The following is a 26,679-nucleotide window of genomic DNA, read 5'->3' as shown; positions in this document are numbered from 1 at the left end:
GGGTCGCGTTCCGCGGTGCCCGAGGCGGCGCTAGCGCCAGGCTCGAGGTCCGCGGCGGAGCGGCGGCCACGTGCGGGTGAGCTTCGGGATGCTGTGGGCCCGGGTGGAACCTCCGGCCTGCGCTTGGAGCTGACCATTCCCGGGTGGGGGAGGGGCGGCGGGGGCCCCGCGTACGGACTGGCAGCTCCTCGGGCCAATGGGAGGTGGCGCTGCGGCCCCTCGGCTTTTCATTGATCCGTGCCGGATGCTCTCGGCCAATGAGCGCCAGGGGGCCGTATCTAGGCTTCTTCCTGCTGCTCCTGCTGCTGCTGCCGCCGCCGCCGCCGCCGCCGCCGCTGCTGCTACTGCGGGTCTGGCCTGCGGGAGCCATGGGGGGCTTCGGGGCCGGGTTGGGCTCCTACCCTCTGGCAGTAAGCGGCCGCGGTCCCGCCGCCTCTGAGCCTGGCGTCCGCGGCTTGGGGGGTGCAATTGGCGGCCCGCCGGGCAGCTGGGCCCTCCCACAATTGAACACTTTTCATCCAGTCCATAGCTTGTTTGTATATGGTTGTTTGCAATTTGTCTCCGTGAGACTGAGATTTTCGAGTGCAGGGACTGTCTTTTGCCTTTATTTTTACCCCCAGTGCGTGGCATATACAGTAGGAGCTTAATAAATGTTTATTGACAGTCTGAGTGCGTCTGGGTCGTTGAGGGTGCCTTAATGTGGCAGCTGGCCCGAATCCACTCAAAGGCCCTGTTCTAGGGAACCAGATTCTTACCTAGAACAAGGCAGCAAACATTCATGAAGTTTGCCAGGGTCCTTAAACCCTTGGGAATACTTGTTCAGTTGTTTCAGTCTCATCTGACCTTGTGATCTCGTTTGGAGTTTTCTTGGCCGAGATACTGGAGTGGTTTGTCATTTCCTTCTCCAACTTATTTTATAGGTGAGGAAACTGAGGCAAATAGGGTGAAATGACTTACCGGGGGTCACCCAGCCAAGTGTCTGAGGCTGGATTTGAACTCAGGTCTTCATTACTCCAGGCCTGGTACTCTATCCACTGTAACACCTAGTTGCCCTTGGGAATTACACAGAAAGGCAAAAGCCATAGTCAACCCCTGTCCTCAAGGAGCTCCAAGTCTAATGGTGGATACAACATGCAAACAAGTGGAGTCCAGCCAACCAGCATTTATTAAGCATTTGCTGTGTGCAGAGCTCCGGGGATACAAAGAAAGGCAAAGAATTCTGAAGTCCTTGCGCTCATGGAGTTCACAGTCCAGTGGTGGAGACCAAGAGAACTCAACTTTTTCTTCCTTCCTTCAGATTCCTTGACACAGATAGAGCTAAGAAGAGAAGGCATCATGGCTTCTGAGTCAGAGAGTTTGAATCCCAGTGCCCGCATCATGACCTTCTACCCCACCATGGAGGAGTTTCGGACCTTCAGCCGCTACATTGCTTACATTGAGTCCCAAGGAGCTCATCGGGCGGGGCTGGCCAAGGTCAGTGTGTTGGGGCTACCCAGCTGTGTCATTTTGCTTGGGGTGGGGAGAGGGTTAGGGAGGGCCAGGAAAACCCAGGTCACCTTCCTGCAAGATCTCAAGAAGGAACAGGGTTCATTGCTGAGAGGCTTCCCTAGGAAGAGGATGGCCCCCACTTTGAGCTGCTGGCCTCCTCGGTCTAGTCATAATGATAACAACAACAACAATAATAGTCCGTATTTATATAGCACCTACTATGTGCCAGGCACTGTGCTGAGAGAGGTACAAATACTACCTCATTAGATTCTCGAAGCAATCCTGGGGTGTAGTACTATGATTATCCTCATTTCACAGATGAGGAAACTGAGGTGGGCAGAGGTTAAGTGACTTGCCCAGGGTCACACAGCTAGTGAGTATCTGAGATGGGGTTTGAGCTGAGGTCTTCTTGATTCCAGGCCCAGTGTTCTAACCACTCACCTCCTGGCTGAGGAAACAGACATCGGGACCCTCCTTGGCTTTGTTACCCACCCTGCGGCCTCCTTTCAGATGATGCTCAGGCAGCTTTGACATGAGTGGCCCACGGCTGCCTTTCTTGGTCTTGGGTGGGGTGGTCACAAAGCCAGAGTGAGAAGACTCAGGTCTGTCCTTGCAGGTGGTTCCTCCAAAGGAATGGAAGCCACGGTCAACCTATGACGACATCGATGACTTGGTCATCCCGGCCCCCATCCAGCAGGTGGTGACTGGGCAGTCTGGCCTCTTTACCCAATACAACATCCAGAAGAAAGCGATGACTGTTCGGGAGTTTCGAAGGATAGCCAACAGTGATAAGTAAGGAGCACACAGAGCGTCCCTACTGCTATCCCTTGCTGTCCTGACGGTGCTGCCATCCTGTTGTGTGCCTGGGCAGCATCTACTGTTTCCCCTTCTCCTCCCACCCCAGCCCCAAGCAGGGTGCTCCAAGGAGTGACATGTGTGACAGCCCCACCAAGCTGAGCCCTCCCAAGGCCCGTCTCTTCCGAGCAGCCCTTTCCTCCTCTCTTAGCCAAGGAGGGGCTGGAATGGAAGCGAGCCCCTGGGGCCTCACCAATTTCTGTGATGGGGCCTCCTCTGACTCTGATGCAACTGTTCTCTCTTCGTTCTCTTCCCTCCCTTAGGGTGTGGCACCTGAGCCTTTCTCATTTTCTTTTCCCAGGTGTCTGTTTTGGGCTCCTTTTGCTTGATGGCTGGTAGGGTCCAAGGACTGAGGCTTTGGAGAGCCCTGCTCAAGCTCACATTTTCAGATGAGGAAACTGTCCAAGGGTACTTAGTCTGTCCGGTCTAGCCTCCTTATATTTGAAGATAAGGAGTCGAGGCCCAGAGAAGTCAGGTGACTTTCTCAGGCTGTCACAGGGAGAAGTGGCAGAGCCAGTATTTGAACCCAAGACCCTTGGTTCCCAATGGAGCCCCTGGCCCCGTCTCACGCTGCCTCTTGGGTGACCTGCAGATCACCACTGCTTTGGGGTGTCAGAGCCATCACCCAAAAGCCTCTAGCTCCTAACAACCTTTTTCTCATCGTGCCTGTCCCCATCTTCACCTCCTGCTCACCAGCTCTTGGTCATTCCTGTGCTTCTATTTGTTTCTCTAAATCCTTCCTCAAGACCTAATTCCACTCCAGAGCCCATGAGCTGGACTCCAAGCTCTTTTCTGTCACCCGGAATCCTGACTTTTCTCATTTTTCATTGTTTCACCGAAGCTTGTGCTTCCATTCAAACAGATTCCTCCACCAACAGCCCCTCCTTCCTCCCCTGGGCCCTGCCTTCGTAGTTTGGACTTGGGGGCAATGCGTTGTGAGACTCCTTAGCTCTCCCCTTTGGTGCCCTCCAGCATCTGACCATGCTTCTGCCTTGGACTTGTCTGCCTTGCCCCTCACCTCCTGGCCTGTGGCTCCAACCTCCTCTCTAGGATGCAGTATGCATCTAAATTGGGAAGCTGCCTTGGGGACGGGGGGCAGCCTGGCTGAAGGATGCAGTCACTCTTCAGCTTCAGCTGGGTCCTCCCTGCTGTCCTTCCCTCTCAGGATGTGACCTCACCAACCTGACCTTCCTTGAGCCTTTTCTTCTTGCCTCCCCTTGCACTGACCCAGACTAACCCTGGTGCCCACTTTGCTCTGTCCATGCCGTGACCTTAAAGGTTCCATCAAACAGTCCCTCTCTTCTTAGGGAGTTCCTGGTTCCCATTTGGCCACCTCCTTCTGGTTCTACACTTCCAGGATCCAGCCACCCCTCCAGGCCAAGGTTCGTGTGGTTATAAAGAGTTAGTGTAGCCAGCCTGGGCATAAGCTCCTCGGAGCTTGGCTGAGTAAGACCAGGTTGTCAGGCTTGGAGCACCCAGGCCCCTGAGCTCTTGCCCTTGGCCATCCCTCTGGGCCATGCTGTCTGCTCCCTCCTGTGGCTGTCAGGGTTCTAGCAAGGAAGCTGCCTTTGGTCAGGTCCTGGGTATTCATTCCTCAGGCCTCTGTCTCTTCTGCTCCACTGAGGCAGCCTTTCCTGGCTTCCTCGCCGTCCTGGCAGCGTCTGATCACCACTGTTCACTTGCCCTCTGGACAGAGGCTCCTTTGGGCGTTTTTTGGTTGGCCCTTCACTGACTTCCCTGCATTGGTCCCCCAGGATCCTGCTTTGGGCCTTCCCTTCCCTCTCTGTATTGGCTTGGTGATCTCATGTCTTCAGTGATGACCTTTCTCCATTTTCTGGATGGACAGCTCAGCGCTTTTGGCCTTGGAACCTCCAGTGCAGCCATGTTTGCCAGGGATAGGCTCCTGGGCAAAAGCTGCCATCCCTCAGGCTGAGTCCTTGGAGTCCCCATCACCTGTCTATTCTTCCTCCCCAGATGCTGGTCAGCCGCCCAGCCATATTGAGGTTTGCTCTGCAATGTCTCTCACAATTCTACTGCAGTTGCCAAGGTCAAGGCCTCATCATTTCTTGTTTACACTCTTGGAATAGCTTTTTAATAGATTGTCTTCCTGCCTTACCTTCTTCCCCTCTCTAGTTGACCCTTTGCTATGTCTGCTTCCTTTTCTAGGTGTTCATTGACCATCCCTTTAATAATACATTCTCAAATTTTGTGTGTGCTCAGTGATCGTGGAGCAGGCCCATCCATCTCTGAAGGAAGTAGACTGGCTGGGGGCCTTTCAAAGCAGCCCCTTTGAGGACCCTCTTTGTGATTGGCAGAAGAGCTCCTGATGTGTGGCCTGCTTCCCCCAGTTCTTGTGCTGGCACAGATGTCCTTGCCGTGAGGCACGTGCCAGGCCAGGCCAGTGCAGACGCCTGGACTCCTCCTGAGTCCGGCAGGGCCAGGGGCAGGCAGCCTCTGGGTGTTTGGATAGAGGCAGGAGGCAGGTTTTCCTCTGCTGCCCTCACGCAGGAGGCTGTGCTGATGCTGTCTTGTTCTCCTAATGGGGAATGATTGAGCAGTTGTGTCCATTTGTTTTTTCGAAGGTACTGTACCCCACGCTACAATGAATTTGAAGAACTTGAGCGAAAATACTGGAAAAATCTAACGTTCAACCCCCCCATCTATGGTGCTGATGTGAATGGGACACTGTATGAAAAGGTGAGGAGGGGCACTGGGGAGGCGGGGAGGCCTAGTGGGTAGAGGATAGCCTTGGAGACCTGGTTTCAAATCCTGCCCCAGACATAACTTTTGGAGACTGTCTTTTGGGTCATATGGGCCAAAGAGAATGGATGGAGTTGTTTGTAAGTGGCTGCCACGAGCGTGGTAGCTCTTGGCATAGCCTTCTCCCGAGGGGTGTGGGGGGCCTCCGTGTGGTACCTCCAGATTCTGGGCAGGCTTTTCTTGTCTTTGGAGCAGTGGTTCTTGTGTTAAGTAGGACATTTTTGTCTTCCTTTGTTGGCATGGAGCCTGGCTGTTTCTGGCATGGCTGGATGAGGCCCAGTCGTGGTTCAGTTGCCCACTCTGGGCAGAATGGCTCCTGGGGTCTTTCTGGTGAGGATGACTAAGAATTTTGCTGGACATTGGTCCTCTTGTCTTGCAGTGGTGCTCAGGAACATGAGCAAAAGGGAAGCCAAGGTCACTTAGTTCTTTCTAGCTGTCCCCTGCTCTTTCAGGCTGATGGCCCTGTCTAGAAAAGAATCTCGTAGTTGCTGATTAATTGCCAGCTCTCTGGGAGGTGGTAAAGTGAGTCTGGTGAGATTGGCACAGCCAGGTGGACTGGCATGGGATGGCTGCTGCCTTTTGTAGGTGCTCATGGACTGTCCTTTTCACAAAATATTCTCAAATATTGCCAGAAACTGAAGTCAATCTCACCAGCTTATTGTTGGCAGACTCCACTTTTGTCTTGCTTTTGAAAATTGATTCAGTGACCCCCTTCTAACTTCACCTCCCCCCAGTTTTTCAGGGCTTCCTGGCATGCTTTCCTCCCCAGTTAGAGCTGCTGGTTCTTTTGGTGCTTTGGGGTTCCATTCTCCAGGATCTGTGACTTGGACTTATACAGTACACTAGGTGACTTCTTACTCTGTCTCTTAAGATGTAGAATTTAAAAAACAATGAAATTGGGAAGAGTGATTGGATCAGACCAGTATAGAAGTAAGAATTTGTGCCAAAGACAGTGTGGCTGAAGTTCCCTCAGAAATGGGAAAGTTAGTGCACATTTGTTAGGCACCAACTCTGTGCCCCGGGTGCTACGCTGAGGCTACAAGAAAGAGGCAGACAATAGCCTCTGCCCTCGTGGAGCTCACAGTCTAATCTAGGGTCAACAAACAAATAAGTATGTATAAGCCAGCTATGTGCAGGATAAGTCGGAAATAACTAGCAGAGGAAAGGCACTAGAATTAAAGGAGTTTGGTAAAAGTTTCCTTGTGAAAGATGGAGTTTTAGTTGGGACTTGATGGAAGCCTGGGGAGGGAGGGCATCCCAGACCAGAGATGGAGGGTCTTTGATCCTGGAACAGCCAGAAGGCCGGTGTCCCTGGATGGAAGTGTAGTGGGATCACGTGGCAGCAGTGAGAGCCCAGTTGGTGTCGTGTGACATATGTTTGTAATAGACCCTGTCAGCGTGCTGTGGTTTCTCCTCTGTAGTTCAGCAGCACACATTTAGGGTACGGGCAGCAGATGGTGGGAGCGATGGTAGGCTGAGCCTTGGCCAGGTGCCATTGGTGACATGACAGGGGTGCCAGGGATTCGGGAGAAGAGAACAGTGCAGAGTTGGACTGATTCGTTGATGGGTCAAGATGAGCAGAGGAGGCCTGGGAGAAAACTGAGGGCTCAGTGGTTTGGGAATGAGAGGTCACAGTGTGGACCAAGAGTGCAGAGGAATGGGAAGAAGGTCTGTCTGCTCACGTGTGAGCTGTGGCCCGTTGCCAAAGCTCTGAGCTCATTCCAGGGGCAGATTCATGCATCAGCGTCTCTCGGGTCAGGGTCCTGTGTCTAAGCCAGAATCAAAAAAGGGACAGGGCTCTCAGCTTCTGTATAAGCCCTGTGAGCTGGACTCAAAGACTAGACCACTTACTAGCTGTGCAATCCTGGCACATCCCTTCATCGCCTTGCGCCTCAGTTTCCTCATCTCAAAAATGGGGATGATGATAATGGCATTTAGCTGCTAGAGTTGTTGTGAGGAGTGTATGACATAATATCTGTTAGGTGCTTGACACAGCGCCTGGCACATAGATGCTAAATAAATGCTTGTTCCCTACCCTTACCCCTAAGAAGATACCGTTAGATTTCAGGCTTTTTTTTTTTTTTTTAAACCTCATTATCAGCTCCAGGGCCCCAGGCCTGCACTGTAAAACACCAGTCTTTCCCTTTCTGGGAGGCTGCTACCTATCTTGAAAGTTGAGATGGTCCTCCAGCCTTTTAGAACTCCAGTGGGTAGGCCTGCTTGCAAGGGGAAAACCTCAGACTTGCTCGAGACTCACTCTTCCCTCTCTGTGCGGAGTCCCTGTCACTCCAGACAAACAGCTCTCTTGTGAGATCCCCAAGTAGGAGAGAGCAGGAGGTCGCCAGGAGGTCGGCCTCTCCCTTTAGGCGTGCCTGCGCACCGTAGCTCAGACCCCGGGCAGGCCCAGGCCTGATTCTTCCTCATCGTGGCAGTGACCTCTTGGGGATTCTAGTCCCCTGGCTAGAAGGACCTAAGACCTGTGTTGCTTCAGGACTGCCCTGTAGCCTCAGCTCCTGGCCCCCCAAAGGACTACAACCTTTAAAGTCCTCCTGCCCCCTCCCAGTAGTCCTTCTCTTTCTCATTTCTGGCTTTCTTGCCAAAGCCCCCCCATGTCCCTTCTCCCTCATCTTTTCAGAATCTCTGCTTGATGCAAGCTTTCCTGAGAGCTGTGGTCCAGCATTTTTCCTCCCCTTCTCATCTGTGTTCTTTGAAAAAGCCATTTTTTTGTTTGTTTGTTTGTAGGCAGTTGGGGTTAAGTGACTTGCCCAGGGTCACACAGCTAGTAAGTGTCAGGTGTTTGGTCTGAGGCAGAATTTGAACTCAGGTCCTCCTGATTCCAGGGCCAGTGCTCTATCCACAGTGCCGCCTAGCTGCCCCCCAATAGTCTCTTAATTATCAAATCTAACAGCCTCATTCTGTGACCTTTGACACTGTTGCTCACTTGTAGTTCCTGGCATATAGTAGGCACTTAATGCATGTTGAGTTGTTGGATATTATCTCCTCTAGGTTCCTGACATTGTTCTGGGCACCCTTCCCTCTTCAGTTTCCTTTTTATCTGCATCATACCCATTAATTGGGTGTCCCCTGGGTTCAGTCCAGGAGCCTCTTTCTCTCTGCCCTTTCTTCCTTGATGATTTCAGCCACTTCTACTGGGGGGATGGGGGGTGGTGGTATACAAATGGTTCCCAGATCTCTTCTATAACATAGCCCTAATCCCTCTCCTGAGATTCAGCCCCAGATGTCCCTGAGGCATCTCAAACTCGGCACTCCCAAAACAGAATTTGTTTTCCATCCCCTTCCTGACTTCATACTGTCCCCGGGTACCACCTACTCTCAGTCCTGAACATCCCGTTCATCAGCGTCCTCCTGGCTAAGTCCCCATTAAGCCATGAGCTCCAGGTGTTTGATCCAGCCTTCAGGTCTCCCTGGGCACAGTGCTCCACTGATGGTGGGTCCTTTCTCAGTGTAGGTGATTGAATGTTGAAATGGATGTGTCACAGGCAAGAAGTTGCCCTCTCCCCTTCCTCCACTTGAGTGGGCAGTTGGGCTTAGCGGCCAGCCTGCAGCTGCCTACGTGTCTCTGTTTGTGCTCCCGCTTCATCTAGCCTGACCAGGGGACTTGGTGGTCTGCCCATGTGCCCTCTCTCCTGCCGGAAGCAGTCCTACTGCTGCTACCACTCACAACCACCTGGAAATCCCATCCCAGAGTCTGTGGGGTAGGGAGAGGAGGTACCTTCTGAGCCCCCTCTCCCACTCCTGACCTGGCTTGTGGCTTGCAGCATGTAGACGAGTGGAACATTGGGCGCTTGAACACCATCCTGGATGTGGTGGAGAACGAGAGCGGCATCACCATTGAGGGCGTCAACACTCCCTACCTCTACTTTGGCATGTGGAAAACCTCCTTTGCCTGGCACACAGAGGACATGGACCTGTATAGCATCAACTACCTGCACTTTGGCGAGCCCAAGTCCTGGTGAGTCTGGCCGGCCCACCTGTCTGACGTCAGGTACCGGGGAAACACAGGAGAGTGAGCATTGGTAGCGGTCTGGGTCGAGGAGGGTGTGTCCTGAAGGGTCTGCACCTGGCTTAGTTTCTCTGGAGCTTAGGGCGGTGAAGGGACTGGAATGGGAAGAAAGGCTGGGAGAGGGTGTGGCCAGAATGCCATTGGCCACTGTTTGTTCTGGTGTGTGTCTTGGATTCTGGGCCCCCAAAGATTCTGGACTAAGTGTTGGATGACCTAGTTGGACCTCGACATGAATAAAATGGTTTTGGCAGCACCATGGATGGTGGGCTAGTGAGGGGTGTGTGAGAGACTAGAGAGTCCAGGTCAGAGCTGCCCCATAGAGAGCAGGGGGTGTGTACAGGAGAGGTGATGGAGCGTAAGACGGGGAATCTGCCTCCCCCTGAGATGTGGGGGTGGCCCAGGGAAAGAGGCAATGTTCTGATGAGCATTTCTGCAGGTGTATCCACCTGTGCCCTGCGTACTGGCGGGGTGGGGAAGAGGTGGGCAATGGTTTGTCCAGAGAAGTAGGGCAGCTGGGCAGAAGAGGGGCAGGTTTTTGGGGAAAGGCTAGGGCAACGCCTAGAGCTATTGAGTAAGGAAACAAAATCTGGGGGGATAAGAAAGAGTTGGATGGGGTGGGCACAGAGGCACCCTTGAAGCCAGGGTCATGGCCAAGGTCACCAAGAGCCTTGGGGGGCAGGAGGGGGCAGGTGACCCAGCTGTTAAGCCAAGAACAGAAGTGGGCAGGTGGCTCCTGAAAGCTGAGGGTCAGTCGGCCTTGGGAGGAGGCTAAGGTCTGCTTGGGGCTGGTCGGATGACTGAGGGGAGGCTGCATTGGTCCTTCTTGAGGATCAGGTGAGATAATGGGAGTCGAGCCCCATTCAAACCTCCGGGCACTCGATGCCATTGTGATTGAAGCCTGCCTTAGCAGCTTTCTTTTCTTTGAGATATTTGAGGGTAGACTGACCCCTCCTGGCTCAGGTTCCTCTTGGGGCTGCTGAAGGTGACAGGTCTGTCAGCAGCCAGATGTCAGGGGAGCTTTAGATGGCCAGAGTCATGGCTTTGCTAAGTCATTGTCTTCCTGTGGAGTGTTGCCCGCAGGCCCCTGGGGTGGGAGCCTTTACTGCATGTTCCTGGGACCTCGTCACCTTGTTGCACCTGTCCCGGGCTTTGGGGTTGCAAGAGGCAGTGCCATCTGTGGGGGTGAGGAGACAGGACCTGGCAGGGGATGAGATGCGTCCATGTCCCCTGCCCCGTCTGTGATACTCCTGTGTGCTTGCAGGTACTCCATTCCCCCAGAGCACGGCAAACGTCTGGAGCGGCTGGCCAAAGGTAATGTTTCTCTGCCCTGACTTCCTTAGCTACAGGAATCCCCACTGAGACCCCCAGCCCCACTTCCCTTCAGGAGAAGGCAGGCTGTCCAGAGAACTGAGGCCACAAAGGCATGCCTTTGTCCTTTGGGTGTTTGATTCTTGGTTTGCATTGATTTATTTTCTACCAGAATAAGTAGATGGGGACTTTCACATATGGCCGAAGCTGTATGCTGATGGGGGGTGGGAGGGTTGCTTGTCCAGGCAGGTGGCAGGGGCTGGAGCCCACAGGAGGAGGTGTGACCGATGCTTTCCTCTTCCTCCTCATTCCAGGATCGTATAAGCTGAGGCTGGAGATGTGCTTGGGAGAGTCCCTGATAGCGCAGGGGCTGGGCTGGCTCCCCGCTGCTGGGGTCCCTCCTGCCCCTCCTGGGAGACTCAGGGTAGTGAGCTGGCCCTAACCCTCTCTTCCTCTCTTACGTAGGTTTCTTCCCAGGAAGTGCCCAAAGCTGTGAGGCTTTTCTCCGCCATAAAATGACCTTGATTTCCCCTTCAATCCTGAAGAAGTATGGCATCCCTTTTGATAAGGTGGGTTCCCTGTTTGCTGGCTGAGGAGCATGGGCATTTGGAGAGAGGAGCAGGGTGCTCTTCTTGGGGCTTGGAGCTGGCGGTTCTGCTGGATAGCCAGCTGTACTTTGTGTGTTTGATCAGTGTGGCTGGTTTTGTTTTTTTAATTCTATTTATTTCCCAGTTACATGTAAAAAAATTGTAAGTCATTTTTAAAAATTTTGGGTTCCATATTGTCTCTCCCTCTCAGCTCTGCCCCCTCCTTGAAGGTAAGAATTTGATGTTGACTATTCTTGTGAAGTCATGCAGAGCAGAAAGTTAGCCATGTTACAAAAGAAAGCAGACAGGATAAAACAGTAAAAATTGAGTTAAAAAAAAGTCTGCTTCAGTCTGCACTCAGTTCATCAGTTCTCTCGGGGGCCAGATGGCGTTTTTCATCACGGCTCCTTTAGAATTGTCTTGGGTCCTCATCTTCATCAGAGTAGCTGAGTCACTCACACTTGATCACCCTTACAGAATTGCTGTTCCTGGGTACAATATTCTCCTGGTTCTGCTCACTTCACTTTGCATGAGCTTGTATAAATCTTGCCAGGTTTTTCTGAGAGCATCCTGCTTTTCATTTCTTCTAGCCCGATAGTATTCCATCCCAATCGTATACCATAACTTGTTCAGCCATTCCCCAATTAATGAGCATCCCTTCAATTTCCAGTTCTTTGGTGTGTGGTTGCCGTAGGCCTTCCCTTTACAGACTTGGGCTTCCTCTGGGCTGGGAAGGGCTCAGGATGTCCAAAGGACAGAGGGAGTGTGGCCAGGGTGAGGGAGCTCCAAAAGGGCCACAGCGACTGAACACGCATGTCTCACTCTGATCTGGAGGTAGAAATGGGGGATGGGGAAGAGTTAATTGGTGAGTCCTGAGGTGGCCTGGGAAGCTGGAAAGGGGCCTTAGAGATTCACTCATGGAATCCCCCAGCTGTGCAGATGATGGCCTCCCTCCACTGAGTTGTACTTCTCCAACTGGGCCTCTCCCTCTTGGTTTCAGGTGACTCAGGAGGCTGGAGAGTTTATGATCACCTTTCCGTATGGCTACCATGCTGGCTTCAACCATGGGTTCAATTGTGCCGAGTCTACTAACTTTGCCACCCTTCGTTGGATCGAGTATGGCAAGCAGTCTGTTCTGGTAAGGACCTGGAGGAGCCTGTGCCTGCTGGCCAGGGCTGGGGGTGAGGAACCTCCCTGTCCGTACTGCTGAGCACATCCCTGGAGTACTTGGGCCAGTTCTGGGTATCCGGCACGGCTTTGGGAGGGTGGTGTCCAGGTCCCACGAAGAGTGGAAACACTTAGTCTGGTGAAGGGAGGCTCAGGGGACGTCCTGTGTGGTAGTGAACTGGGGGAGGAAGCTCAGGCTTGCTCTTCTTGATCCCTGAGAGGCTGAACCCTATGCCGTGCAGGGATGTTTCTTAGGGCCACTTTGAGACCTGGTGTGAGGGAGAGCTTGGCTTAGCCCCTGGGTGGGGCAGGGGAGCTCTGGAGGATTGGCCAAGCAGGCACCTGCAGATAGAAGAGATTTTTACTCTAGGCAGGTTGGATTAGTGTCTTCTGGGGTCAATTCCAGCTCTGAGACTTTGGGATTCAGTCACTAAGTGCATCATTTTATGTAATACACAGCCACGCCTTGGGCCAAAAGCCCAAGATCTTCACCATACAAGAACCTTTCATGGGCTTTGGGCTTCTTGGCCCTTCTCTCTTGAGGCTTTTGAAGTTGAAGATACAGTTTCTGCCTTCAAGCCCACCTCAGACATTAAAACAGAGTGGGAAAGGGTCTGGCTCTTCTTACAGCGTAGGCCTTTTCCCCAGCACAAGAGAGCTTGACCTGGGTAGGAGACCTCACCTTGCCCCGACCCTCTGGTGTCTGGGGTGCAGCCCTGAGTAGCCCCTGACACAGTGAAGGTACACAGGGGGGCAGTCGTTCAGGCATCCTTAGGGTAGGCCACGTTGGGGAGCCCTGGCCACTGCAGCAAGGCAGGCCTGGCAGCACCGTCCTGGGGGTGTGGAAGCACAGGGGCAGGAGCCCCACCTCTTCTCAGCAGTCGTTGGGTTTTCAGAAAAACCAGTGCCCAGAGATTTAGAGACTAACTAGACCCCCAGATATATGCAGGTGTATGGGGTCAAGGTTCTGTACCTTGGCCTAAGCCAGGAAGTGCCCCCTTCCCACTCTGTGGTGGATCTGAGACAGACCATGGCTTTTTCTTTGCCAAACAGACCAGCCTTGAAAGCCAGCAGAATCCCAGCTTGTAACTTTTGAGCACAAAAGGCTCCTCTCCTTGGGGAAGGCTGCTTTGACTCCATCTTATGTCTGGCTTCTTGACAGTCCCAGTTAGTCCTTATTAGTGTCTGTGGAGTGAAGAGGATCCCACCCAGGACTAGACTTTGCTTTCTTTCACGTGGCCCCTCCCTGGCCCCAATACACTCTGGGGGTTAAGGCCTTGAGCCCCTAGAGAAAGGAGCACCCTATATGGCGGGCCCCTCAGTTCTTCCTGAGATCCCATTCTAAATCACTGGGGGATATTGTTGATAGAAGGCAGATTATTAACTCATCAGTGATTCATGTTGGGTTCTTAAGCTCATCACATTAGAAAAATGTTCCCGTGCCTCCCGGGGGTGCCCCTAGGCCTCAGTGAGTGAGAGTGAACTTCTGTGGGCTCTGTGGGCGGGCGAAGCTAGGGCCTGCTGTGGGTTCTTAGCAGCAGCCTTGTTTCTCTGTGGCTCAGTGCTCTTGCCGGAAGGATATGGTGAAGATATCCATGGATGTGTTTGTGCGCAAGTTCCAGCCTGAGCGGTACAAGCTGTGGAAGGCTGGCAAAGATGCCCCTGTCATTGACCACACGCTGCCCACCCCAGAGGCAGCAGAGTTCCACAAGGGGGAGCAGCAGGACTGCCCAGAGGAAGCCCTGGACAGCAGTGGGGACCCAGGCAGTGAGGCTGCCCGGAGAAGGTAACCAGGACCTGCTGCTGAGGGTCACAGAGCTTTTGTGTCAAGGACACAAACACCGGTGGGCGTTGTCTTCCTTGGGAGACCTGGACAGACTCCTGGGACGGCCTCTGGGGAGAAGAAGGGGGCTCCCTCGGCCAACATACCCTTTCCTGGCCTGCCAGGATCAGGGTCCCACTGGTGTGGGACATTGGCAGGGAGTGAGGCCAGCTCAGGAGGGTGTGAAGCTTGGCTTGAGAATGCTGAAGGTGGAGGCTTGGACAGGAGGGTCTTCTGGGAATGAACAAATATGGAACAGATGTCGTGGGAGATTATTGGTTGTAGAGCAAGAAGAAGCATTCTGGAGACCCAGTGTGACTCCCTCATTGCTGCAGAGAGGTGGTGATTTGCCTAAGGAGCACTAGGATTGGGAATGACCTTTAGGATTGGGAATGCCCTTCTACTGTACCTTTGCTTAGAGTGTGAGGTTCCTGAGGCCGGGGACTTTGCGCATTTGCATCTCGAATGTGCTGCTTGCTGACAGGACAGACTGGCCCTTCCAGGGAGCCAGGGTTCCCCTAAGAAGGTGTGTGTTTCTCTGACAGCCCCACCAGGCATCGGATTGGAGCCAAGAGGCACCGGGTGTGTCTTGAGGTGCCTCAGGAGGTGAGTGAGAGCGAGGCTTTTGCCCAGAGAGAACCCTATGAGATGGATGGGGAGCAGACAGCCGTTGTTCCTGGGAAAGCTGTCCCAGACTTGGTGTCACCACTGCGAGCTGAGAACGGCACCCTTCTTTCGCCAGGTTAGTCTCTTCTTTTTGCCCCCCAAGCCAGGCGTGGCTCAAACCCGCAAGCTTAGGCAGGCAGCCTTCGACTCCCTTTGTGGCCTCAGAGCAGAGCCCTGGAGGGTTGCTCAGAGTTGGTGACTTATCAGCTTTGTGTAGCTCCCGGTCCTCTCTGGTGGTAAAAAAAGAGACACAGACATCCTCTGGGCTACAGAGTAGAGGGTTAGGTGCGGCCCATGAGACGGGGAGGGGGCCCCAGGAAGGGCTTGGGTGTGTCTCTTCAGAGTGTTTGGACCCTGTGACTGGGCAGGACCCTGCTCCAGATATCTGTCTAACTACCTGTTAGCCTGGTGACTGCTGCCCTCCAGCCTCACCAAGAACGTCTGACTGGCCCTAATTGTCCTTTGGGGCTCACTGCACTCTTCCTTTCAGATTATCCGGACTGTGCTGAGGTCAGATTTGAAGAGCTCAAGAATGTTAAATTGGAAGATGAGGACGAGGACGAGGAAGAGGAGGAAGCAGCAGCCTTGGACCTCTCTCTGTCCAGCACTACAAACCAAGCCTCTAAAAAGAGCCGAGCTCGCAGTTCTGAGGCCCGGTCTCATCGAGCCCGCCAAGCACTGACTGCCCATAGCTGTGCCCAGGATGATGATTCAGAACAAGAGCTTTCTGAGGTGCTAGCCGTGGCAGGGCTGGGGTGGGGGCAGGGAGGCCAGGCCAGATTCAGGGGCTTTGGGAGGGCCTGCTCCAAGGCAGAAGCCTTTGGTTGGCCAAGGGTGGGGAACCTGTGGCCTTCTAGGTCCTTGGGTGCGGCCTTTTGGCTGAGTCCAAGTTTTACAGAACAAATTCTTTTATTAAAGGGATTTGTTTCGTGAAGTTTGAATTTAGTCAAGGGGCCTGCAGTTGAAGACCTAGAGGGACACATGTGACCTCGAGGTCACAGCTTCCCCACCTTTGGTTTTGGCCTGTTGAGGGCCTGGTAGTATTGTGGAGAGAGTGCTGGGTGTGGAGTTCTAATCCTGCCTCAGACACTTGCTGGGGTGTGCCTGGGCAATTCATTTAACCTCTGTTTGCCTCAGTTTCCTTAACTATAAAATGGGTACCTACCTCACAGGATCATTATGAAGATCAAATGAAATAACATTTATAAAGTGCTTAGCACAGTGCCTGGCACATAGTAGGCTCTTAATAAATTCTTCCTCTCTCCCTCCCTCTTTTCCTTCCTCCCTTCCTTCCCCCCCACCCCCACAAATGGTTCTGCCTAGTAGTTCTGGTATTGGCCATGGTCTCCCTTGATATATCATGTTAAAATAACTCCGTTTTTGAGACACTGTCCACACCATGGTGCTTTTGCTAAACTGAGAAGGTTTTTAAGGCTCACTCAGGTAGGAAGATTAAGCTTAGCAAGCATTGCTGGGTGTCTGCTGAACAGCCTCCAGCACAGTGGGTGGCATGTACACAGAGGGCCAAGGGCTCCTGCCCTGTGTGGCACTGTGCTTGGGGCTAGTCTGGGGTCTGGGTCAGCTCAAGGCCTCCCTTTCCCAGGCACCCTGGGGGACTCGGGTTTCTGCCACGGGCAAGCAGATCTTGCTGGTGAGCTGTGTGCTTGGGCTGGCAGGTGCCCCTTCTCTTCCTGAAGTGCTCCCAGGCCTGGGGCAGAGAGATTGTGGGTGGTCAAGGGGGAGGTGACAGAGGGGCCAGTGATGAAAAGATTGGCCACCCTTAAAAACCTCAGAAGCTAATGAGTCAGTCAGCAAGCGTTGACTGAGCTCCTTCATATGCCTGGCACGTTCCTCCTGGGCTCTGCGCATCCAGATGCACAACTGAGACCATCCGTTTCAGTTGGTGGGATGCTAGAAATGCCAATCAGGGAAGGCTCCCTGGAGTTGAGCCTTGAAGGGAGCTAGGGGATATAGACGGGTAAATTGGAGGTAATCTACAGGGAGAAGGCACAGGCATTGAGGGGGATTGGGAAAGGTTTCCTGTGGGAGGTGGGATGTCAGTGGAGGGCTAGAAGGAAGTCGGGGCGGGGGGCATCCCAGGCAGGGGCAACAGCCAGCAACAATGCCAGGAGTCTGGAGATGGTGGGTCTTTGTTTGAGAAACAGCACAGACCAGTGTCACTGGATCCCAGAGAACATGGAGGGTGGAGGAAGGAGTGTAAGGAGAAAGGCCAGCTTATGAAAGGCTTTGAATGCCAAGCCAAGAAGTTTATGTTTGATCTTGGAGGTGGTGGGGAACAGCTGGGATTTGAGCAGGAGTGCCCTGGTGAGACTGCTTTAGGAAGATCCCTTTGACAGCTGAGTGGAGGATGGGCTGCAGGAAACTTGGTGGGAGACCAGCAGGCTATTGCGCTGGTTCAGAGGTGAGGTAACAAGGGCCTGTGCCCCGGGGGCTGCCAGGATCAGAGGAGAAGGGGGATGAGAGAGTGAGGAGTTGTGGGGGGAAGGATGTACCCTCCGCAGTAATGGGGAAGTTGGGAAGAGGGGGAAACATAAGAACTTCTGTTTTGGACGTGCTGAGTTTAAGATGTCTGTGGGACATCTAGTCTGAGATGCCTGAAAGACAGTTCTGAGATGTAAAACTGGAGTTCAGCTGAGAAGTCAGGATGAGTCGATCCAAGAATTGTCAGAGCAATGGTGATAGTTGAATCCGTGGCAGCTGAAGAAATCAAAGATGATAGAGGGAAAAGAGACAGGGCCCCAGGACAGAACCTTGTGGGATGCCCGTAGCTTGTAGGGGTGACCCGGCTGAAGATCCAAGAAAGGACAGTGAGGAGCAGGATGATGGGTGGGAGGAGATCCAGGACAGAGCAGTGGCACGACAGCCCAGAAGGAAGAGAGCTTGCAGAGAGGGCGAGTGAGAGTGTCATGTGTCAGTGAGCTCAGGACAGAGGAGGACGGAGGAGAGGCCTCTAGGTTTGCCAGTTAAGAGATCCTTGGGAACTTGAGAGGTGATTGAATGATGAGGTCAGAAATGGAACTGTGGAGAATTCAAAGGGAGTGAGAGGAGGGGACGTGGAGGCACTGTGTTCACGGCCTTCTGAAGGAGGTTAGCCACGAGCAGGAGGAAAGAGGATAGTAGCGAGTGAGGGGGCTTTGAGCATCAGGGAGACATGAGCATGTTTGTAGGCAGGAGGGCAGCAGTCAGCAGAGGAAAGATTGAAGATCTGTGAGGGTGGGGATAATGGAGGGGTGGGTCTCTTAGATGTTGTGGATCACTTGTGCCGGTAGAGTTTACCTTGGCAAGGAAGAAGGGGCCACCTCTTCATTTGAGCCAAGAGGGGAGATGCTGACAGAAGGTTTCTGGGTGCGTTGACCTTTGTAGGGTTAGAGGTGGAGAGCATTCCGATTGGTCTTCTTGACTCCACATTTCTGCTATGTTCTCACTGACTGAGGCATTGTGGGGTGTTGCAGGCCCATAGCTTCAGGGGGCTTTTAAGAGAGATGATGTGCTCTGTGTGCAGACACTGGGAACGTTAGTGCATCTTTCTACTGGTATTGGAAATGACCATCTTTAGAGAAACTCCCTTTAAAAAACTGGGCCTTTGAGCAGGCTGACACCGAGTAGCAAATAACCTCAGGGACGAGATGGCAGAACAGTCCCAGGGAAGGGAGGGGCCCTTCTGGTGGGGTCTGGTGGTTCTTGTTGGGGTCTTCTCCTGCTGGGCTGGCTTAGAGCTCTGCACTAACCACTCTTGTCACTGGCCTAGAATGAAGAAGAGGAGAGTCAGAAGGCGAAGGGCCGTCGGCAGCCCTTGAGCAAGCTTCCTCGACATCACCCACTCGTGGCCCAAGACTGTGGCAGTGATGATGGTGAGTGCTGCCAGAAGGGGCAGGCAGGTGGACTTGTGCACTGTGCCCAGAGTCAGACCCCAGAGTCCTGTGGATCCTTGTACCCTGGAGCTTGTGACAGGGAGCCTTCCCTTCAGGCCTCCCCTCGGCCCTTCTCTGCTTCTTAAACCCCCTTCTGATAAGCTCCTCGCAGACGCTTTCTGGTCCTCCCTTAGGTTGGGGGCTTGGTCCTGTGGATGGTTCCTTTGGCATGCCTCCCATTAAACTCGGGTGGAGACTAGGAGACTTGAATAGGGTTGGGGATGGGGCCTCTGAAGCAATCCTCTGCCGTGTGGAGCCCAGGCTATTTCCGGCGGGCCCATTGATTTACCCCTTCTTGGCCACTGCACAAACCTTTTGGAGGTGTGCCCTGACTGCTTGCTGAGAGTGTAGCTGGGACCCAGGCAGGCAGGCCGTCCTCGGCCTCCCTCCTGGTCTGCTTGTTCTGCTGACTTCGCTTTGCAAGCTTCTCAGTATTCATTGTTGGTTATTTCTTACAGCACGTGAGATTCCATTGCATTCAGGGACCCCAACTTGTTTATAAGCTGGGCCATAATTTATGGGCATCTCATTGGTTTCTGGTTCTTGCTCGGCTGAAATTGCTGCTATGAATATTTTGGTCAACAGTCAATAATGATAGTAAGCATTTATTAAGTGCCTGCTGTGTGCCAGGCACTGTGCTAAGTGCTGTGGATACAAAGAAAGGGAAAAGACAGTCCCTGCTCTGCTCTCAGGGAGCTTACAGTCTAAGAGGGAGACAACATGCAGACAATGCTATGCAAACCAGCTCCATACAGGATAAATTGGAGATAATCACCAGAGGGAAGGCACCAGCATTAAGGGGGATGGAGAAAGGTCAGATTTAAGTTGGGGCTTGAAGGCCTCAGCCAGGGAAGCCAAACGGGACAACTAAAGCAGAGGCCTGGAGATTGCAGTCTTACTGGGCATTTCTGGGAAGTCTTATTGAAGGAAGAGCCAGAAGGCAGAGTCACTGGCTCACAGATTGTGAGGGGTGGAATTGGGGGGATGTAGATTGGAAAAGTCAGGGTGAGGATAGCTTATGAAGGGCTTTGAGGGCCAGATGGAGGAGCTGGGGAGCCAGTGGAATTTATTAAGTAAGGGGGTGACATGATCAGACCTGCATTTAGGAAAGCCCCTTTTGTCCTGGCTGAGTGGAGGCAGGCAGGACACCCCCCCCCCCCCAACAGCTTGTGCAGTGGTCCAAGTGTGAGGTGATGAGGATGGGCCTGCGGCCTGCATGGGGGAGGGGGGGTGTCCGAGGAGAGATGGGGGCATACTCGAGAGATGGCACTAATTGACAGGCTCTGTATTACAAAATTGTTCTCGAAATTTGAGAAAGCACTGCACCACTCTTAATGAGACATATTGCCTAACTAGATCAAGGAAGGATGAAGCAGAGAAGGAGCATTGTCATTAATGAAAACCCCAGTGCCTGCATCATCTGCAGTAGGGAAGCCCTCCCAGTCAGTGCGTGAGTTAAACCAAGATGCCCCTTTTGTTGTTGTTTGATAGAGTTCTAGAAATTCTTGCAGCCAAATCAAGGCCGAGTTCTCAGGCACCCTCAGCCTGTGGAGGGAGGCTGGAGGTGTGAGAGGAGGAGGCCCCATTGACACTGCCTGCTCTCATTCAAAATTCACTCCAGCACTGAGTGATGGTGGCAGTGAGGGAGCCTGAAGAACTCCCTATACCTTGCCTCCTTTTCTGATAGAGGTTTTTTCCTCTCTGTGTACAAATGTGTATGTCATGTCTTAACTTTTGGGCTTTAAATAAAAGCGACATTTTTGCAGTAAGACTAGAGAAAGAAAATAAAAGCAGTTTTTAAAGGCATCTAAAGTGGAGCAGTGGGTAGAATGTTGGACTTGGGTCAGTAAGATCTGAGTTCAAATGTTGCCTCAGACTCTTCAGTTTCCTCATCAAAAAAATGGAGATAATAATAGAATCCACCTCACAGCTTTGTTGTTGTGAAGATTGAATCAGGTAACATAGGTAAAGTGCTTTGCACTTTGAGCTATAGACTATAAACTTTAAACTATAAAACATTATGTAAGTGCTAGTTGGTACTATCAGTAGTAGTATAAAGCCAGGCAAAGAGAGAAAACTATCTCTGTTTGCAGGGAACATGTAAAGAGGGAAGTCCTGCTCATACTAACTAAAAAATCCACAGAGTGCCTGGGAGTCACCCTCCTCAAGCATGCCCACAAAGTGACTTCTGCACCTTCTTTTCTCTTCTGGCAGCGTCTCCTCTTGAGCATCCCGCTCTGGGCACCGGGGTACCCCAGAGGGGGAAGGCAGCTTGCTGTGCTGTGTCAGGGCTTCCATGACGAGTGGGGATTCTGTAGGTCATGCCTCTGCGACCCTGTCGCTTGGTCCAGGGCCTGGTGCTGCCCAGCAGGCCTGAGCTTCCTCCCTGTGTCCTCACCTTGTGGCTGATCTTGGTTGCAGAGGCTGGTGAGCAGCTGACCCCAGAAGAGGAGGCTGAAGAGACAGAGCCTTGGGCCAAACCCCTGAGTCAGCTCTGGCAGAACCGACCCCTGAACTTCGAGGCTGAAAGGGTGTACAATGAGAGCATGGCCCAACAGCCCCCACACTGTGCAGTCTGTATGATTTTCCAAACCTACCAACAGGTGAGACCTGGGACAAGTCATGCTCCAGTTGTCGTCCCGCCCCCCCCCCCCCCAAGACTGGGTGTGTGCCCTGCCCAGAGGCCTGGGAGGGGGGGGAAGGCTCAGAATAAATGGTGCTCACCTCAGGCCCTGCCTTTATGAATCTTAGTGGGTTGGGCTAGGGGGGTGAAGGCCCAGTAATAGCCCCTCCTGCTAAAGATCCTTAGGATGAGGTTGGGAGGAGCTGGTGGGGGCCCAGGATTCAGGCCTGAATCCTGGAGTCACCACAACGCCCCCTTGGGTTTGGGGTGAATCTGTGGATATCTTTAGTTAGACTCGTGGGCTGCCATGGAGAGGCCTTGGGGGTCGTCTAGCTGAGGCCCCGAATTCCTCCCCATCGACAGGGTGAGGAGCAGGGGGTGATGTCGCAGGCTTCATTTGCAGGGACAGTTGTATCTGATGATGTTTCTGGCAGGAGCATTACTGGGTGCTGCCTGTATGCCCACTGGGGCCTGCTGCCTGTCTGTCTCCTAGGCTGAGGGAGGAGGCCACAACCAGAGTTGGACAGACGCAGACCCAGGGAGACGCAGAACTAAGCCTCTGATTCCCGAGATGTGCTTCACTGCGACGGGGTGTAGCACTGACCTCAGCCTTTCTACGCCCTACTTGGAGGAAGATGGCACTAGCATCCTGATCACCTGCAAGAAATGCTGTGTCTGTGTCCATGCTAGTAAGTCGGTGAGGGGGCTGCCCTGCTCACCTGACATTCAGCAGTCCACTCTGACCAGCATAGCTTGAGTTCCTGCTGCATGCCTGAGGTGCTTGGCCTTTCAGAGCCTAAAGGCCGTAGATCCGTTGCTGCCTGGGCTCTGCTGTCCAGGCTCTCTGGGTACTGTGAAGGTCCTGTTCCTCTGGCGCTCGGTGAGACTGTAGCTTGGTGGAGCCCAGGGGAGAAGACGGGGAGCGTTGTTTCCATGAAAGCCCTTGAAAACCCTGAAGGCGGGCAGGGAGAGGACGGACTGGGTGTCCAGGCCAGTAAAAATGGCAGCTTTAGGCAAGGAAGGTATCTGAGCCACAGCCTCAGTTTCTTCTTGTGCCATATGGGACTAATCCTATTTTTCCACCTCTCATGAGGGTTGTTGAGGCACAAACAGCAAACACCCCCTGGATGTGGCCCTTAATGATTGACAGGACAGCTGGAAGGACACTTAGCAGAGATGTGTGCATGTGTGTGGCCTGAGGGTGGGCAGGGCTTTCCCTGAGGGGCTCTCTTTTGTCTCCTTTAGGCTGTTACGGAGTTTCCCCTGAGCAGGCCTCAGACGACTGGATGTGCTCTAGGTGTTCGGCCAGTGCTCTGGAGGAGGTGAGGAGCAGCTGGGCTGGGCGATGGCAGCTGGGTGGTGGGGGAGGTGACAGGCCTGGGCAGCCCCTCTGAGGGGATGTGGGGATAGTGCTTGGGTTCTTGGCGCCTCAGTGGCCACTGCTAACTCCCCACCCCTAACCCCCAGGGTTGCTGCCTGTGCTCATTGCGAGGAGGGGCCCTGCAGAGAGCTAACGACGATCGGTGAGTACAGGCGGCCCGCCCCCCCACTCCTGACACGGCAGGCGGAGCGTGGGGAGATGAAACGCTAAGGAGAGACGATGGGGAGGAGGGGAGGGGTCAGCCCTGGGAAATGAGGGGGAGGAGGAGGAGAGCACTTTGGAAGTGTCTGGAGGGAGGAAGGGGAGGGCTCACTCGTCGTGCTCCAAGAGACGAGAGCCAGGGTGGACGACCAGTGGATAGCTTTTGGCATTACCAGGCTGTGGGCGTGTGGGTCAGACTGTGGGAAGGGCCAGGATAATATGAGCCCACCGGGCTTGTATCCTGGTGGGTGGCTCTTCTCTGCTGTAGCCATCCACCCTTTGCTGCTGGTCAGCTACAAGCCAAATACGTCCTCCCTGCCTTGTCATACCCATGAGCTTGATTAGGGCCACAGGCTTAAAACCTGGGTGCGATTGAGCCCCACAAGACACAGGCAGTGTCTAAATGGGGCCGGTGAGTTTTGCTGAGTGATCTGTGGGCTAGGGCAGGGCATGATCCCTCCCGTTGGAAGTGGGTGCCAGGCTGGTAGCCTGTGGGCATAGGCTGGGGCAGAAGGTGGCTCTGGACAGCCTTGGCTACAGTTGAGCTCCTTGCCCTGGTGGTAGGTGGGTGCATGTAATGTGTGCCATTGCCGTCCTGGAAGCCAAGTTTGTCAACATTGCTGAGCGCAGCCCAGTGGACCTGAGCAGAATCCCTCTTCTCCGCTTCAAGCTGGTAAGGGAGAGGACCCCTTGCTCTGCTGGGCCGTGCGCACGGAGGGTTTGAGCCTGGGGGACGGCAGCTGTAGCTGGGAGGTCACTCCTGTAACGGGGTCGCCGTCTCTCTGCTCCAGAAATGCGTCTTCTGTAAGAAGCGGAGGAAGAGGGTGGCCGGTTGCTGCGTTCAGTGCTCCCATGGCCGTTGCCCAACCTCTTTCCACGTGAGCTGCGCCCAGGCCGCCGGAGTGATGATGCAGCCGGACGACTGGCCCTTTGTGGTCTTCATCACCTGCTTTCGGCACAAGGTTCCTTCTCAGGCAGAGGTGAGGGAGGGAGGGAGGTGGCCGTTCGGAAGAGGCGGAGGAGACAGGGACTGTCCCTTTCTCACAGCAGCCCCGGGGCCTCAGGGCTGATTCTCACAGCAAGAATTCTGCTGGAAGCCCGGCATCCCAGACAAGGGCTCACTCTGCCTTCCCTGAAGGCCTAGAGGGGAGCCTCCTTGCTCCCTTTTTAGCTGGCCCTGATTGGTTGGCAGTTGGTTTTGACACCTCCCGGATCTCATCCTCAGCAACTGCCGGGACCCACTGGTCCCCTGCAGGCCCTTCAGACACTTGAAGACAGCTAGCCTTCTCTTCTTCAGGTGAAGGGACCCCAAGTCCTCTCCGGTCTCCCCACATCCTGAGGGGTGCTGGTCGGCATTGGCTCAGTGTCGGGTTCCTTCCCATCTTGGACATTCGTCCATGGAGTTGCGTGTCGGGGCTCAGACAGTCTAGAAGTTAGTCCCAGGGCTGTGGGGCCTGCACCTCTGTGCCTGCTGAGGCCTGACCTGGGCTCCCGGTCTCCTTCAGCGTGCCAAGGGCGCCCTCCAGGACCTCTCTGCAGGCCAGACGGTCATCAGCAAGCACAAGAATGGCCGCTTCTACCAGTGCGAGGTGGTCCAGCTCACCACGGAGACCTTCTATGAGGTCAACTTTGACGACGGCTCCTTCAGCGACAATCTCTACCCTGAGGACATTGTGGTAACTAGTGCCTTTCTGGGCAAGAGCAGCCCCCTCCCCTCCCCAAGCAGTCACCGCCTCCTCTCCCCTTGGGGCTGCCGTCTGCAGCCCACCCGTCTCTTTCTGCTTGGCTCCCCCTTCTAGCAAGAAAGAGGCTTGGAAGTTGATCTGACACTATGGAAATTAGAGCAGATTGGTCCTAAGCCTTGAGCCTTCGGGGGAGCCTCTCAATGCAAAAGTTTGGGGAAGAAACCCGGGGATTTGTTTCCTGGGCTCCCCACAGCTCACAGGACCTCTGCCTAGTGGAAGGGGCTTTGCTGGGTGCTCCCTGGAGTGTCCTGGGTTCGAGTCTGGGTCAGAGGCAGTACTGGGTTTCCCTGAGCATGAAGGAGGAAGAAGAGGGCTCCCCAGCTGCCTTACTTTTGGTCATGCTTGCTCTCCTCCCTTCCCTTGGGTCTTTAGAGTCGTGACTGTCTCCAGTTGGGTCCTCCTGCTGGAGGGGAAGTGGTCCAAGTACGATGGACAGATGGACAAGTCTATGGAGCGACATTCGTAGCTTCTCATCCCATCCAGATGTACCAGGTACTGGACAGCTGGCTGGCTGCTGACCTGAGCCCCACGAAGGAGGCTGCCTCCCTCATCCGTCTGCCTGGGGTCCCGAGTGGGGCGTGGGGAGGACTCTGCCTCTCTTGTGTGTCACCAGGCAGCTTCCACTCCCCTACAGTGGGTGCCGGGTCAGCGGGCGGCAAGGCGGGCCCAGGTGAGGGCATGCTCTGGCTGAATAACCGTGCCCCCTTGCAGGTAGAGTTTGAAGATGGCTCCCAGCTCATGGTGAAGAGAGATGATGTTTACACGCTGGATGAGGAGCTCCCCAAGAGAGTCAAGTCCCGGCTGGTGAGTGGCTTGGGGAAGTGTTGGCGGGGGGCCCGGGCCATGGAGGGGTCTTGACCAATACGCCTCCGGTCTCCTCCTAGTCGGTGGCCTCAGACATGCGCTTCACAGAGATCTTCACAGAGAAGGACGTCAGACAGGAGAAGAAGCGGCAGCGAGTGATCAATTCCCGATATCGTGAAGATTATATTGAGCCTGCGCTCTACCGGGCCATCATGGAATAAGGGAGGGGGCACTGCGTGGACCCAGCTTGTGAAGCAGGAGCACTCCAGGGTCCTGAGCCCCCAAACATCCATGGAACTCGAAGTAGTATTTTGGAAACTGAAGTTGTAAAATCCAAATGGACTAGCTCTTCCTCCGGTGCCCCGTTCCCTTCCCTGGTCCTTCTGCCACATGTTGCTGGAGAGAAGGGAGCCTGAGCCCTGAGCCTGGGGCCCTGGACAGTGGTGGTGGGCCTGCGGCTAGCAGGAGCCCCCCTGAAGAGGCCGGGCCCTGCTTGTGGGGATCGGGAGGTGGTGCTATCTGCGCCCCCTGCCCCTGTGGGCGTGCGCAAGCACACATGGGGGAGCGGGAAAGCGTGCCGGCCAAGGGCCGGCTGGCCGGACAGATGGACGGAGCAAGGAACAGGCAGTATTACTGGTGCTTGCCTCCCTTTCTCCTTTTTATATTTATATGTGTGTATGTTGGGTCTCCACCTGGTGCCTGTCTGGCTGTAGCCTCCATGCTGGGGGGAGGCCGGAAGGATCGACCCGATAAAACAAAATGTGAAGAGCTACAGCCCTGTTTAGCCAAGCAGGGGCTGAGCTGGGCACAGGCCCCGGAAGCACCCGGATGGGGGGCTGGGGCCCAGCCCCTGAGGAACCTCCTTACTTGTCTCTGGGCAGTGGGGTATCAAGGTCCCAACCCTTTCTGGACCTGCTCTGGGGCAGGGGGATTGGGGACTTGTGGACCAGGCTTCTCGGTACCCTGAATGGCACAGGGAGGTGGAGAGTGGAGGGTGGGGGGAGGAGTGTGGGGGGAGGGGAAGGGGGCATTTTAAGGATGATGAGTCAGGACCACCTGCAGCAGGGGGAGAGGATGCTGCTGTGGGTGGGTCGCATCTGTCGGTATTAACTGGTGAAGCTGTCAATCATGTAGGGGCTTGGGGGTGGGCTGAGCACTGTGGGATGCCCATGAATTTACTGTGCAGGCCTGGTCTCTGCCAGCCCTGCCTCCCTGTGTGCAGGGGAACCAGGGGTTTGATCCTTTGCCTTTTTGTTACACTCGAACGCTATAAAACCAAATTATTTTGAAAATTGGTGTATGGTGTGGTTGTTAGC

The 26,679-nt window shown here is 54.2% G+C and overlaps 1 protein-coding gene across 2 annotated transcripts; it reads left to right on the top strand.

The window, feature by feature from the left end:
* On the top strand, positions 1–26,372 carry KDM4A (lysine demethylase 4A). 2 transcript variants are annotated; one of them, XM_027838037.1, is made up of 22 exons: positions 1–76; positions 1,298–1,473; positions 2,105–2,280; positions 4,926–5,040; positions 8,883–9,076; positions 10,389–10,438; positions 10,901–11,004; positions 12,023–12,160; positions 13,752–13,975; positions 14,557–14,753; positions 15,168–15,409; positions 18,447–18,549; positions 21,031–21,212; positions 21,726–21,921; positions 22,478–22,554; positions 22,700–22,755; positions 23,379–23,487; positions 23,606–23,776; positions 24,320–24,490; positions 24,932–25,051; positions 25,271–25,363; positions 25,444–26,372. In XM_027838037.1, exons 2-22 carry the CDS (start codon positions 1,336–1,338, stop codon positions 25,582–25,584), a joined length of 2,997 nt encoding a protein of 998 aa, XP_027693838.1. In that variant the 5' UTR covers positions 1–76; positions 1,298–1,335; the 3' UTR covers positions 25,585–26,372. The 2 variants fall into 2 exon arrangements, with proteins under 2 accessions (XP_027693838.1, XP_027693837.1); XM_027838036.1 differs by having other exon boundaries at positions 23,606–23,794.
* Positions 26,373–26,679: the final 307 nt, after the last annotated feature.

The sequence above is a fragment of the Vombatus ursinus genome, unplaced genomic scaffold, assembly GCF_900497805.2.
Source record: "Vombatus ursinus unplaced genomic scaffold, bare-nosed wombat genome assembly UNPS02014825.1, whole genome shotgun sequence".
NCBI lineage: Eukaryota > Metazoa > Chordata > Mammalia > Diprotodontia > Vombatidae > Vombatus > Vombatus ursinus.
The sequence above is the reverse complement of the archived record's forward strand: the minus strand, read 5'-3'. Positions and strand labels throughout refer to the sequence as shown.

Excerpts from the sequence above, each read along its gene's own strand:
- KDM4A (XM_027838036.1), top strand. The coding sequence starts at position 1,336 with ATGGCTTCTGAGTCAGAGAGTTTGAATCCCAGTGCCCGCATCATGACC. Across the intron at positions 5,041-8,882 it reads ATGGGACACTGTATGAAAAG|CATGTAGACGAGTGGAACAT; the intron begins GTGAGGAGGGGC and ends TGTGGCTTGCAG. Across the intron at positions 23,488-23,605 it reads CTCTTCTCCGCTTCAAGCTG|AAATGCGTCTTCTGTAAGAA; the intron begins GTAAGGGAGAGG and ends TCTCTGCTCCAG.